General features: G+C 40.0%; 1 protein-coding gene across 3 annotated transcripts in view; it reads right to left on the bottom strand.

The window, feature by feature from the left end:
- The window catches only part of ZNF385D (zinc finger protein 385D), a 428,245-nt gene extending 414,146 nt beyond the window's left edge, over positions 1-14,099 (bottom strand). Inside the window, exon 1 of one of the 3 annotated variants that reach the window (XM_065051544.1) lies at positions 14,075-14,099. In XM_065051544.1, the coding sequence (XP_064907616.1) occupies positions 14,075-14,084 (10 nt within the window). In that variant the 5' untranslated portion in view covers positions 14,085-14,099. Of the gene's footprint in view, positions 1-13,494; positions 13,748-14,074 lie in introns of those variants that run through there. The other 2 variants (XM_065051545.1, XM_065051543.1) reach the window with 2 other exon arrangements.
- Positions 14,100-15,675: the final 1,576 nt, after the last annotated feature.

Raw genomic sequence — 15,675 nt, forward strand, 5'->3', positions numbered from 1 at the left:
GGACAGATTTGTCCATTTCGATGGGAAGCAAAATAGATGTGGAATTTATGCACCTAACATATGTATACAAAAGAGTGGGGGCGGGGGGGGAGAAATAAAAACAAAACACACAAACCACAAACAGGCTTTTGCTAAATAAGTTAAACCCATTTTCATTCACTTAACTCTAAGGATTTTATTGACAGCATCAAAGCCATTCAGGAATGGTTTTATTCAGGAATCAAAATGATTATGCACACGTCAAATATCTATTATTCAAAGTCTTACTTGAAATCAGCATGTTATCAACCTTTGGGAAAACAGAATAATTAATCAAGTTGACATAAAATTGCTTTCCAAAATATTCAGAAGCAAGTCAACAAATGAGATTTTTTTCTTGCCTTTTCCAGAGGGGAAAAAAAAAAAGCAACCAGGCTTATTTGTAAACAGATGTACATGAAAATGGCCTGAAACCAGGCAGCTTTAAGCTTCCAAGTTATTCGCACTTCACAAATAAAATTTTAGCTCACCAGATGAGTGAAAAGAGAAACGACAGGTCTATCTTGCTACAGACATTCACATCAAGATATTTACTGCCTTGCTATCTCTGTCAAATCTGATTATAAACCAGGGATCAGCAAGCAGGAGATTAAAGGCTCATCTGAGAAGACGGAACAAATGAAACTGATGAAAACTGCCCATCCTGTGTCAGTTTTACAGAAACAGTCATCCAGACAGAGGGACTATTGGAATTACAGATATGGGGGCTCTCAGTCTCTCTCTGGCTTTGAAATGTAAATGAAAACCGCTGGAATTGTCAAACAGACAGTGCTAACTTTTTTATATATATATCGTGGGAGTCTCCTCACATTAACAAGCTTTGTGGAGCACAGGAGTAGCATTATATTAGACAGAGATCCTTGCTGATCCTTCGGCTTTCTCTACACTTAGAGGTGATTTTTTTTTCTCCATAGGCAATATAGGCATTCAATCTCTGCTCGGTAAAGAAAGTAAGTACTTATTTCTGGGTGGTCTGTTAGAGAGGTACTTAAGGTGCTACATGAGCACTAAGGTCATTTGAGCATTTACCTACCTGAAGCTGCTTTAGAGAAACCACAGTCCAAAAGTAAGAATTGGCCAGCTGTAGAAGTAGTACAAAAGCTTAGAAATAGAGGTTTATGTACATAATCTCTATCAGACAGATGGTTGAAGGGTTAAAGAGTGAGATTTTATTGCTCAAAAAGAAAAAGGAGTGGGGGGGGGGTTATGTTTCCTTTCCCACTGCCACCCAACTAAACATACAAATGACAGCCTGCTCTTTCAGTTGCCACAACGTGGTTTGCATTCATATAATAACACCAATTACTTTTTACTGATTTTACAGTTTAGCATCCAACTATGTTTTGAACATGAGATGATGCAAGGTGAAAATAGGTATCCTTCAATTGCTCTCTAAAAACATGAGTTTTCTAAGCATTTATACATATCTTACAGAACAGCAAGTAGCTTCAATCTCTATAAGCAAAGTGGCACACTTTAGAAGTCTCCCCTTCCAAGAGCAACACCTGAGCGAGGAGGCAGACACACACACAGGCACTCCACACAGAACCTAATTCTAATTTCAGAGCTACGTGGGCCCAAAACTGTGCCTGTTCCTTCATGCACAAGAGCAGGTGCAAGCACATCCAGGGCACTGTCTCCTATAGAACGCAACAAAGAGTCTCTCCCAAAAATGTGCTGGGTGTAGGAGTAGTGGATCATGAGTACAGAGCAAGTTTAATTTCATTCTCTGTGAACTGCAAATGCAATTTCTCTTGCTGCATCCTGGGAAAAGTACAGCAGCAAAACTATCCTCCCACGGTGGATTTACTAAAGTGATTTTTTAAAAATGAATGGAAAGGAAGAAAAAGAAGTCCTATGCAGAATAAAACTCTGCTGTTTATACATTTTTTTCAATTATACCATCTAAAATGGGAGCTCCATTCTGACATTTTAAAAGAAAAAGAATTTATTTTCTTGCAGCTATCAGTAAAGATTAAAAAAAAAAAAGGGGGAAAAAATCACTACAGAGAAAAAGCCGGAATAATCACTTTCCCTGTCCTCCCCATCCTCCCACTTTTTCCTTTATGTGTGCTTTTGCTTTTACTGCCTACATTCTTCACCTGAAGTCAAACCCTCTGTTTATGGCATCACAGTGGCTGCTGTGGAGGTGATTACGATGTATAAAGCCAAAAGTGATAATTTCAAATTTGGCACTAAAACAGAGCACGCACACTGAAAACAAGTAAATTGACTCCTTAAATGACTGTTTGCTATCGACTTTCATTATCACAACTGTTTTCAGATATGTTACTCCAGTGGATGTAGAGACTAAGTGCTAAACTACACACATGGAAGCAAGCATACAACATGAACAGACAGCGCTAACACAGATGGCAGCAGAGTTCCCAGCCACGCTCTTCAATCGTGCCTGCTGTGATCGCCATCTTCTTCTGGAGCAAAAACCATACAAACAGCAAAACGTGGTAACAGACATGCACTGCACAGTGCTACTCTGACAATTAAAGCACTTCATGTCACCCTTCATGCAGAACATCTATCCACACCAGGTTCAAGATACAGTAAGTTAACAACCAGAGAACACAGATTCCTGAAAAAGCTATTAGTCCATTATAATTCCTTCTGCTACATGGATCAGTTTCATGCCCACCTTCTCGCACATAGGCACATTTGAAAATACAACTGTTGAAATACAGGTGCTAAATCTCAACAAACAAGTTAAAGATCACAAACAGGAGAAATCCAGCTTGGCATTTGCATCACAAAGGCAGCCACTGCTGATTCTTCACAACTTTGCTAGCAGATATAGTCCTTAATTTTTCCCTACATTAGAAAAATCATAAATTGCTTAAATTAACTGAATTAGTTTCTAAACCATGTGTTGCCTCTAACTTTGACACCTGAAGTATTACTGGGATTGTAAGGTCCAAGGAAAACCATTGAACAAAGATTTTTGAATCAGACATGTACTGATAGAAATGCTTATCCATCTACTTGTTAAAAGCAAAACCTGCAAAGAGCAGTGGGACAAAGATAAAATGAAATATCAGACTTTAAAAAACAACAACAACAAATTACCCAGTTGGGGACAACACAAGCAAGAGTAGAATTTCAAAACTGAGACTTTAATGGCCACAGAACTCAATGAAAGATTGTATTAAAATATTATTAAGCAAAGAAAGTGTCTCTCCAAACAACCTTTTATCGTGAGTGCCTTGAGAGTGCCCACGGCCCAATGTACCCTATTACATGTTTGCAGAAGTGTTAATAAATTAATTATACTAAATAGCTGAATTTATTAGGATATGTGTGACAATCGCTGTTAATAGCAAAAATTATGAAGTGCTTCCTTGGAAAGAAAAGCAGCACTCTTCTATACCAGGAAAACATATTACCAGCAATGCAGGCTGTGTTGCATGATGATTTCTTACACATTAATATTGTTGGAAAACATTGAAATTCACCAGTAGGCTTGTATACAAGAAGATACCAGGATATAAAGACGAAATGGAGCTGTAGTTTCTTCAGCAGATTCCTCAAGCTATACACGGGGGACACCTGGAGAAACTCACCCACCCTGCTGGTGGGGCGGCACAAGGAGCCTCAGAGCAGGCCACCATGCTGCTACCCTAAAGCTGGGAGCTCAGATACTTCAAGACCGTCAGGATTCCAGATGCCTTGTCAAAGAAGCCAGAGACAGACCCCAGAAAGTTTGTGAAAGGCTCCTAATGTTCACAAGCATGTTCAGTGAACATCAGGCCTGTGGCTGCAATTTGGCCACAGAGAAAGAAAGAGAGAAAGAAAGAGAGCGAGAGAGAAAGAGAGAGAGAAAGAGAGAGAGAAAGAAAGAGAAAAGGAAGGAAGGAAGGAAGGGAGGAAGGGAGGAAGGGAGGGAGGAAACAACCAGCGAAGCATTCTCTTTGAGACTCTTTCCATAATGACCAGAGACCTCTATGCTCTAACTACACTGGAACATTTCAATTACTCAAGTTGCCAAGATCCTTCCTGTCATACAAAATCTTACCTGCACTTCTGATTTATGCAACAGATAGTTGCAGGGCCAGGTACCTGGCATACTCTTCTGCATTTCTCAGAAAGTTGCCATGTTTCTAAGTGCTCTCTGATAAGGCCCTGCAAGCCTAACCTGTTTCCCCAAAAATAAGACCTACCTTGTAAATAAGCCCTGGCATGAGTTTTCAGGATTTTTGAGGATGCTCAAAATATAAGCCCTACTCCAAAAATAAGCCCTAGTTACAGTTCATTTAAAAAGTCAATTTAAATAGTGTCCAGGCAGCTATAAATGTAAAAAATTAATGTGTAAGAAATCATCATGCAAAAATTAATATAAGACCCTCTCTTATTTTGGGGGAAACAGGGCAGAAGTAGTCATCATTCTGTTTATTCAGAGAGCTACTCATATGAGCAAATTATTAGCTTGTCATAATATATTTTCTGGAATATCTTAGAATAAGGCAGTTTGCACTGTGTTTTGCAAGTGATGCTACAGATCATCAGTGGAATCATTTTAGCACCACTCACTCTTGGCCTGATTTCTAGGAAGACATGGCCATTATCTAGAAATTCCACTCTTCCAAAGTTTTCAAGCTCAATTTTTAATTTTGACTTGTGAAAAAGTAACTGGTTGCCAGATTTTGTGCATTCTCCTTCCCTGGATATTTTCAAGACTGGAGTGAAGAATGCCCTGAGCAACCTGATCTGATCTCGCAGTTGACACTGAGCAGGAGACTAGACTAGAGATCATCCTTAGGACTCTTTCAACCTGAATTATCCTACGCATTCCTCAGGTTTAGACTAGATATGCTAAATATAATCAGAACTTAGTGAATCTAAACATTTTTATTTGAACAAAAAACAATACATATACTACTGTCATACCACACCAATAGAGAATTTTGTAACTTCCTCCTTTTTACAGTGAGAAAGTAATAAAACAGAGTTTCCGTTTGCAGAATACAAAAGCCATTGGCTAAAACTGTCCACCTGCCAACAAATTGGCATTATGGTGCTACAGGAATAAAATATGGGGAAAAAAAGCTAGCCACGACCCAGGATGCATCTTCACATTGACCCTTCCTGCAATGAAACAAGTGCTCAAGGCTATTAAGAACTCTGAAAAACTGTCAGGTGTCACTTACTCATCACTTCTGTGAGATCGTTTGTCTGCTTCAGTCACTTCAGTCCCTGGAACAAGTGGCAAAACAGAAGAATTCAAGAAGTCTAGAAAATAAGCTCAATGATTGATATGGTACATACAGCAAGCAACTATGTCCCACAAGATCAAGTAATTCCACGATAAGAATCTCCCTTCAGTCACTACAGTTTGTGCAAGATGACCCTTTTCTCATCTTTACATTTGTAATATAGTAATATAGTAAAGTAATTGAGCTGGGACTAGCTTCTCAGCCTGGACATTAAGAAAACAAAGACTATGCACAACACAAAAACAACAAAAACTGCTCCTATTCTGATCAGACCATTCCCACCTTGCAGCGAAAAATAACAAGACGTCCTCCTGTTGCACAATGAATAAAACCAGTGATCAGTTCTTTTTTGCTTTGTTAGAACTTGCCTTGGTAGACCAAAGGCTTGAAGCAATTTAGGCTGCACCCAGCTGTACCATTAACAAAAACAACTGACCATCCCTCAGGCTACTTCACTGTTAACTGAAATCAATACCTGGACCAGAAGCAGGCTGCTATAGAGAATCTGCAAAGCCCAACGTCATCCAGACTCAAAAAGATCGTGTTTCCCTAAAGCATTTCTCCAGTTTTTAAATGGATTTGAAGACCTGAATATCTCTTGGAATTCCAAATAGCTAGACAGGCAAAAATTCACAGCCCTGGCTTATATAAAAATTGAAGACTGTGTTCCCATCCCCTCTAACTCAGGTTTGAACATTATAAGCCATATATCATTGATGCTGATATGTCATTATCGGGATGTCTTATTTTTAAAAATTATGCAGAATCCTGGAGACGTTCTGCCCAGGACAGAAAACAGTAACTCATCTGCTTTGTGGTCCTGGCTGATGTGAATGCATCGCAAGGGTGCCTCGGGCCTTCTGCATACAGCTTTCTCATTACAGAACCTCCTCTCACCTCCTAAAAAATTTTATTCACTCCCACTTCTTGTCTAGCAGCGATCATGACCTCCCACATAAAGCCACAGTGACTATCAGCCAAAAAGGGTGAGGACACCTGGTTACACTACGCAAATTTACTCAATCCAGCTTCTGGAGAAAGAGTATCTCTTCTCAACATCCCATTCCTCCCCCTCATTACAAATGCCAGCAGTTCAGACAGCTCCACAGTTTCAGAGCTTCAGAATGAAAAGTATCGAACAAAATACTGGAATGGTTTGTATAGCAATGCTCAATGCAGTCATTGACAATAACAAGCCTTTTTTCTCCTTTCTTTCCACAGGCTCTTGGGTTTGTTATGACAAACTAAGAGTTCTGCTTTAATCTGCCTTCAGGAGAAGGTTCTACTTGCTAATTAGTGCTTGAGCACAAGTCTTATGAGGAGCAGTTCAGAGAACTGGGGCTGTTTATCTTGGAGAAAAGGAGGCTGAGGGGAGACCTTATTGCTGTCTACAACTACCTGAAAGTAATGTGTTGGTTTCTTCTCCCAAGTAGCAAGGGATGGGACAAGAGAAAATGGCCTCAAGTTGCACAAAGGAAGGTTCAGATTGGATATCAGGAAAAAATTCTCCACAGAAAGGGTTGTGAAGCACTGGAACGGGCTGCCCAGGGAAGTGGTTGAGTCACCATCTCTGGAGGTGTTTAAAAGACATATAGATGAGGTTCTTGGAGACATGGTTTAGTGCTAGAGTTAAGCTATGGTTGGACTCTATGATCGTGAGGGTCTCTTCCAACTGGAATGTTTCTATGATTATAATTCCTACTCCTCATTTCTACTTTTCGATACTTCGCATAGGAATGTGGCATCAACAACTCCTAATGAAAATTGGTCATAGATGGCACACAAAGATATTTTTAGACCTCACAATGCACAAAACAAGACCACAAAGCCATGTCAAAAATAACACATATGTTTTATACAACACTTCGGTTTTATTTGTTTAGCAGATCCTTAAGTATTTACGTTCCAAATGCAACAAAGTTGCTTTTTTCATAGAAATGAAGAAAATCACTTCCATGATACCACAACAAAGTAGGTTAAGGCTACATGCTATTAAATGAGTCAAGGTACAGCCAGTGTAATACCTTTTTAACAAAAAGACATTTATTTGCAAAACACTGCTCAAATAGCAATCTGAGCGCTATCTGCAAGCCCACTCACACGGCAAGAGGTGTGAATTTGCATTTGCTGGCACAGTCTCCCTGCCACATGTCACTTGACTGGTCTATTAACATTATTAAATTAATCAAAGAATGCAGCTATATTTTTGTTTCACTTTTTATTTAATGCTTCAATGTTTTAAACAGCACTAATTTAAAATCCAGCAACAAAACAGAGTGCATCATAATGTACCTACAACAACATTCCTGGTTTAACTGTTAAACATAGGTGAATTTCAAATCTGCTATGATTTTGAATGAATGGAAACACTACAGCCTCCACCCAATTTCATATGCACAGAGACAGAATACGAAAATGCTACCCTACAGTTTTATGAGAAAGAGAGGTTGAATCCTGAGAGGATAAAGAAATTCCAGGGTTTGTGATGGCTTATCCTTCTGTTTCTCAGAACAGCACTGGGTAAAGTCCAGCCCAAATACATATGGGAAAGCAGTCAGAGCTGCCACGGTTCCAATCAGTTATTATGGCGACTTGATGAAACAAATTCAGAGCATAAACAGACATTCCAACTTTAGGTAATGGACAAGATGATTCACTGTTTCAACATGGCACGGCCAAATGGAAATACAAAGACAGAGATGCTAAACTGAATACTAAGACTGGAAACTTCCAGATGTGAGTATAAAATGCCCCTAAGCCATGGTTACTCAAAACATAAAATACTTCAGAAGGTACTAAAATGTGATAGTTTCTATAGTTCTGTCAGAGTAATCATTTCACCTAGCTTCACAATTTAAAAAAAACAAGAGCCGAATGATCAGGAAAGTGATTCCCCCCCCCGCTTTTTAAAGCATACCTTGCATTTCCCAGCAAAGTGATTTGTGGCCTCTCTCTGATTAAAACTCTCCAAATCTTTGTTAAAAAAAGGGTTAGAAAAATAAATCTGGTAATGGAATGGAGGGGAAGTATTTAGTTTCTTAACTACATTTCTGTGCCAAAATTAGATTTCAATGAATATCCTAAAACTGTATTTGGAGTCTACTTCTAAGATCTAGATAGTGAGTTTGTCATTCTATTGTAAATTCAAATTTAGAATAATTTATGGATTTGTAGCTCTGATTACTTGCTTCTAATTGTGCAAGTTATAGTGCCAGGTTTTATCAGTATCATAAATAACCTCTTCCATGAATTAGGTGGAGAAAAGCACATCAAGTTGCCGTGTAACAGGTACCTGCTGGTTTTATCATGCACATATCTGGCCATGAAGAGTATTACCTTTCTTACAGTAACACCATTGTGTACAGCTTTAAAAAAATAAAAATAAAAATAAAAATAAAAAAAATAAATAAATTAAAAAAAAACACACCACACCCACAAAAAACAGTACACAGAATGGAACTTAACTCCTAAATCACATAAGTTCTTTAAGAAGTTCTCTACCTGTTATGTCTATACTCTGATTAAGATAAGTAAAGAGGTATCAACTGGTACTTCCATCAAGGAAAAGGATAAGCAAGTTAAAATATGTTTGGTAAACCAACCCTTCTTGCTCTTCAGGTCAAACCCTTAATCATCCGTTTGTTTTGAAAGCTATGCCTTCACAGCAATGTCTGTATTACATATAGCAAACATACACTCACTGAGTAGTGAGACCCCAAAAGTGGCTAAGGCATCTAAGTGTTAGTAGATCTATGTAGAAATAACACAAATGTTCACACTCTCTGCACATATAGGCTAGAAAAATATGTTAAGGTTTAAAGTCTACCTACACAGTATTCCAGCTGATCACAGATAAGGTTCACTTGCTTCAAGAAGAGAATTTCTATTCTTTTATGTTAAACAGATTTATACATATATAAAGAAATACATATATACAAAAATGTCTACTTGAATTTCAGACATATACTTTTATAAATACTACAGTAAGCCATATGTAATAAGTGAGGCGTAGAGAACTATGCCTCCAGCAAAACACAAGATTTGGTTATGACTACCTCAATATGACCGATAACATTATTTCCCAGGAGACCAAGAAGGAAAACAAGGTATAAGCCAACAGAATATACTGAGGCACATTCTTGAATATTTCAAGAAGAAATGTGTGAAGATGAGAACATCTGAAACTGGAAAGCTCAAGCACTTCATTTCCCTACCATCAACCATAAACTGAGTACAGGCCAAGCCAGTAGCAACCAGAAGTCATCAGCATACATGCATACATCTAAGTTTATATGAGACGAAACAACAGACAGGTTTGTAGGTTTTTTCCTTCCTCCATATCCTTCCATTAGTTTAATACAACTAGCAGAGTCCACTTCTCTGGAGCGAAGTAAGGACTTCAATCCTTACTGCACTACAACCTTTCAGTTACAGTCAGAAGAAATAAACTCTGAACAGAAATGAAGACAACAGCTTTTGTCTTATTCTGTGACATCACCAGACAGGTGAAGGCTAAAATAAGTCAGTGGGTCCAGGTGAAAAAGAGGTCTGTGTCACTACAGCTCACATTTATTTATCCAGCCTACTTGGCCATGATCCAACATATTGGCACAATATCAACTGATTTAGTTGTGCTGGCTGCAGCATAGAGGACTTCCACTCCCCCACCTACATTTGTGACATCTTGTGAGCAGTCTAAAAAAAAAAAATCATATAATTTAAGAAGTAATCATTTTCTGTCTAAAGTATCACCTATGTGTACATACACTTCCACACGTACGCCCAGCACTATTTACTTGTGCTGTTTTCCCCTGGTAACTATTTCAATACTAAGGATGCAGAACTACATTTTTACTACAAAACATTCACATAGCTTTAAAAAAAAGGATGTAAAATATCACTTTCTCTCCAGAAGTTATTTTTGGCAGTGTCAAGTAACTCAAAACATCTTTCTGTTTCACAGCTTTTAGTCACAAACTTTCCATATCTACTTCTCAAAGAAGGAGATATTTTCAAACAAGTATTTTAATGTTTTCTTAAGTAGTGCAGTAAAATACTACTTCGTTTACATTGTGGTTTCTACTATGCTACTCCCTAACATCTTCTGCTTACAGAATATATGTAAAAGAATTCTGACTAGAGCCATCCATCCAGGTTTTCAATCTCTTAGGTGATTTTACAGGTAAGGTGCCAATGCTAACCCAACACTTAATCATTTAAAAACAGGCTTTTTACAAGACCATTAATATTCATCATCTAAATAGGATCTTGAACTTTTCACTGGAGTCTTCGCAAAGACTTTATTTGCTGTCTAGACCACAATGGGTGGAAATGCTACTCCTACTTTACATTGTTTTCCGTTGTATGGAACTTCAAAAAGTGCAGTACAAGAACTTCTGCACATGAGATCATAGGAAAAAAAAATAATATTTGTGTTTCAGAATATTTGAAAAGGATAGAAAAGTCACGATAATTACTGATATAAAAGGTGAGACGAACATCAAAGCTGGCAAATACTTGTAACTTGACTCAATTAAACAGCAGGTTTGCTCCGGTGTTCACAATTCACTATGCATCCTGCCAGTTTAGACTCATAAGTGATACCCAAATAAAAGTATCTTAATGAAAACATACACAGAAATATTGTGATTGGTCTTCAGCTGATGTCAATCATAGCAGTACCATTGAGATCCATGGAGCTGTGCCACTTTATACCAACCCAGGTTGGTGGCCCATTGAAATGGCTTTGCACCAAAAAGAAAATAGGAAAGAACAACATTACTACCCAAAATTGAAAGTATTTCATACTTCTGATACCTACCACTTCTCTTGTGAATAGTTCTCACTTCACTTTGATAACTGTGTGCATGCATGTATGAAAGAGTCAAACCTATAAATCTGTTTGCCAGTTAAAAAATTGCTGACAGCCCACATACCACAAGTTTACTTCTAGGTATATCTTATAACTTCTCTAATGCTTTAGCTTGAACATTTTAAGTAAATTTTCCATTCTTGCATGAAGTGGTCAATACTGTCTACAAAATCCAAAATTCACTTACAGTTAATTTTACACAGACTTAGAAAACAGAGTGTATCTATAACACTGAAAATGTAAGAAGCATACTAAAGTAATACCACACTTCTTTTTTCTCCCCAGATATCTCCCTATAGCACACAATAAATTACTAGGGACACACAAATTTAGTCACTTTTGTTTCTACCTTATATCTGAAGCTGTTAACGGATAGTAAATGACCTGGTAAATAAGTCCAGTGCACCTTGCAAAGACAGCAGAGCAGAAAGAGTGATTATCCTTAAAGCATAGTTGAAAATTAATTGGGATGCAAACTATATGTGCTGCGGTGTAATTTAGTGTTCCATGTTGTTACAGTAATTGCTTAAATGAGAATTTAGTGTCACATGATGCTTTGCAAAACATTTATAAGAAGCAACTCTGACAGACTGAAGCACACAACATCTTTTTGTTAAGCTAAATTAGAACCAAGTTATAAAGTATCTCCCTAATTTATAGCAGAGCTACTTTTATGATATTTTAATCATGGCAGCATACTGCAGTATTATAAACTTTGCCGTAATTGCATAGCTGTATCAGTCAGAGGTTTCCAGTTTGGCCCTACAATTACAACATATGGTTTGTGGGTTCAATTCTGCCTCTTCTCAGGTAAGTGACAAAATTCCCACCAATTTCACTGTATCCAGGATTTTGGTCTATGTGCCCAGCTACTGTATAAAATCAATTAATAAGATGTATATAACTTAAAGGGATCCCACCAACTCTCCTTTTCATGAGTTATTCCCCACTACCAGCATTACACTCAGAACTAACAGAATAAATATTTATATCTATTTTTAAACAGACATGTTTATTCTCTAAGTAAATAACACTTCCTTTCTTGCAAAGTTATTTATTTTAGAGGTTTTTTGATACCCGCTGACAAAACCTTCACTCAGGCTCTTTTAGTCTGTCTCCTCTTTGCCTTATGAAAGAGGCATGAGCAAGGAAAAGAGAAAAAGATGTGTGGCTGCAAAATTGCTCTAGCTCAGAAATATCCAAGTAATAGTTGGTGAGAGGAGCAACTTCTAGTTTTCTTTCACTTCAGACATGCACTTGGGAGTATTGCTTTCATAGCAAGCACCTTCTTCAGAACGCCATCGCCTAAGATGCCAGGCTCCTCGTCATTCCAACACCTTTGTCGTCAAGATTACTGTGTGCGTTACAGCGCTCTATATACTTGTGAAGAGTACAAATTACTCCTACAGTCAAATTATTTTCTCTGGAAAAGGCACAAAGTTATTTTGAGGACTGACACATCTGACAACAAATAAGCACAAATTAAAGCAGAACTCTAACGCAACTTCAATGGTTACTTTATCCTTGAGGGGTTAGGTCGGAGAGTTCTGCAAACACCCTTATCCAAATAGCAGGTTTAAAACCCGCAGAGAATATAGAGCTGGAGCAAATTCTAGGGAGATTTCCAGACACTGTGACCTATCTCCATAAGCAGTTGGGTTTGTTCATCAAAGCAGACAACGGTGACAGCTAAGTGGTCCAGTAAAGAAATGGTACATGACAGATTTGGCTCTGAGTAACCACATTCACCATTCAGCACACAATGGGTCATGAACCTGAACACTTGTTTCCAATAGTTCATGTGGCACCATTCCCTTCTATGTTTTCAAAGTCAGGATCTGATTTTGGAAGAACTGTTTGCCTGCTGCTTAGCCTTGGAAGAGAGCATCTGTCTCCCTGAACAATTAAAGGGGGACAAGAGCATACAGGATAAGCATTTTTAACAGTGCTTCCTTGGAATTAAGACCAGACAGATGCAAGCCAAAAAAGATTTCGAGGACTCTTCCCAGATTCACTGGCGTTTGCCAGGCTGCAAATGCTTTCTGCAATAACAATCAAAGCAGCCGCTGTCAGAGCAAGATGCCAAAATGCAGGCGAGCACTATTCCTCTCCCCTAGCTTCGATATGTGATAAATAAAAGGCATGAAGCGCAGGTCGGCGGAGTTTGAGCGCAGGGAGCTCGCCTCCCGTCGCACCCGCTGAAGGGGAAAGGGAAAGAAGCTCCCACTGCCCCAAAACAGCAGAGCGGTTAAAACAAGTCACAGACAAGTTGGCCTCGGGCTTGCCCCGCACAGACCTCGGGGCTCCCCGTCCCACCTCGGTGCGCACCCCGCCGAGCCCCACCGCGTCTGCCCCCCTTACCGTGCCGCGGCTGGGGCTTGCCGCCCGGCGGCTTCTCCTTCCTGCCGCCCGCCGCGCTCCGCATCCGCCAGCTCGCCGCCCCCCTGCCCAGCGCGCCGGCCATGCCGCGGGAGGGGGCAGCGCCGCGCCGAGCCTGGCGGGGACAGCGCGGGGGCGGCAGCGGAGCGCGGGTCCCGCTGCCCGGCGGTGGCGGGCGGGAGCAGCGCGGTGCCGGCGGTCCCGCCTCCGCCCGGCCCGGTGTCAATCAGCGCGGGCGGGCAGGCAGTGCGGAGCCCCGGGCAGCGCCGCCCCGCGCCCCCCGCCTCGCTCAAACCGGAGCGGCGAACGGAGCGGCGGGGGACGGCGTTTGGACCCCTGTCCGGCCGGGTCCGTGCGCCGCCGCGGTCTGCGAGGGGACGCAGAGCGACGGCAGCCCCCCTGCTGGTACCGTGGGGAGGGAGAACATCGGAGGAGGAGGTGGTGGGCACCCGGGACCAGGCGGCTGGCACACTTGGGAAATTACAGTCCTCTGCAAAAACCTCCTCCTGCCCGTCGGCAAGTCCTCCTACAGCAACTTCCCTGAAAAACATGTGTACATTACCTCCTGCCATCAAAATCCTTGGTTCTGCACACTCCTGACTCCATAACGATGAGTAACTCAACCTGAGATTCCCACTTCCCACAAGCCCATGTGTGGTGAGATAGCAGCCTGCCTCCCTCACCTCCCTGGAGCATCCTCTGCCTCACGCAAGTCCCGAGGACTTCCCCAAAATCTCGTCCCTGCCCTTGCTTTGGCATGGGGCCTTCAAAATTTTTGTAAAAGGATCATTGCAATATAAGAAACCTACTAGTAGCTGAATAATTGTTGTCTTCTTAAAATCACATTTAGTGGTTAAAAAGTTTCAGGCACAGAGAGGTGGAACACTAGTAATTTTCGGGCAAGAAAAAATACTTTGAAATGCAGTTGTAGTCCCAAGGCTTTGGCAGAGCAATATGTTTCCGAAGTATAAACAATGCGCATAACTTGTGTTTGTAATCTTGATATTAAATCCACCTGTGTGACAAATTATAGCAGGCACTGCAACAGCCCTGAAAAGATGTTCCACAGTTGATTTTTAATTTTTCATACATATATATATATATATATATATATGCATATATCTGTCTCCAACACCTTCACCAGGTGTATCCATGTTTCTATCTGGACCCTTTGAAATACAGAGAAAATGTATGCAGACTTTGCAATGATCCTTCTTTCAAAAACAAAACAAAACAAAACAAAACAAAACAAAAATACATTCTGTGCCACTGTATTCCATCTGTTTCCTTTACTTCAAGAAGCTTGTGGAGAAAGATGATTAGGATTCATTGTTATCATAACTTTAAAACTTATTCTGTGGAGACTGACTCAGAAACAAGTTGTGCTTTTTTTATTAATTTTTGGCTTTGAGAGTCTCTCTTTGGCTTTGAAACTCAAACAACCAATGTGTAAATGAGCCATAGCCTATGATGCAACAGCACTGTTTTGTTCTCCAGTTCGGAACTATACACTTTTTTTCCAATGTTGCTCTCCTCCAGCAGCCTCTGCTAATCCGTTATCCATCCTAAGCCCTGAATTCCCACCCACCGTTCTGCCTCACCTGTGAATTCTGGCTCGCAGAAGTGAGTCAGTCCGATGTTGTCGTCTGCTGAAGCTGTTGGTGTTTGAACACACTGCATCAGGGGTGGTTTTCATTAGCACTGAGAATGATTCATGTGAGCAAGGATCACTGACCTTGACCTGACGTGTACAGATACACCCCGTGGTGATGAATGTAACAGAATAAACAGTCAGATATGGCTGCTTATTCCCTCTTGTAGTGTTGTTCTTTCCCAACTCTATTGCATTAGAATACAAATAATGACTCATTTTCTTACCCTCATAATACCACATTTAGAAACCTGCTATTCATCTCCACTTGAAGGAACTTTAATAAACACACTCTCAAAATTACTGATTTAAATCACATATATTTCTATCACTTGATCCTCTTTCTGTCGTTATTGATAGAGACTACACAAGTGGGTGTGAGGTGTATCATGTCACTGCTGTTTTACATGAGGATGTTTTTTGTAGTGAATAGTCTTTTCTTAAATGTACTTTTATGATAGTATTTACACAGGGGAGGAGGAAGAAAGAAAAACAAAAGAAAATAAATCTGC

Source organism: Columba livia, chromosome 2, assembly GCF_036013475.1.
Source record: "Columba livia isolate bColLiv1 breed racing homer chromosome 2, bColLiv1.pat.W.v2, whole genome shotgun sequence".
NCBI classification, from domain to species: domain Eukaryota; kingdom Metazoa; phylum Chordata; class Aves; order Columbiformes; family Columbidae; genus Columba; species Columba livia.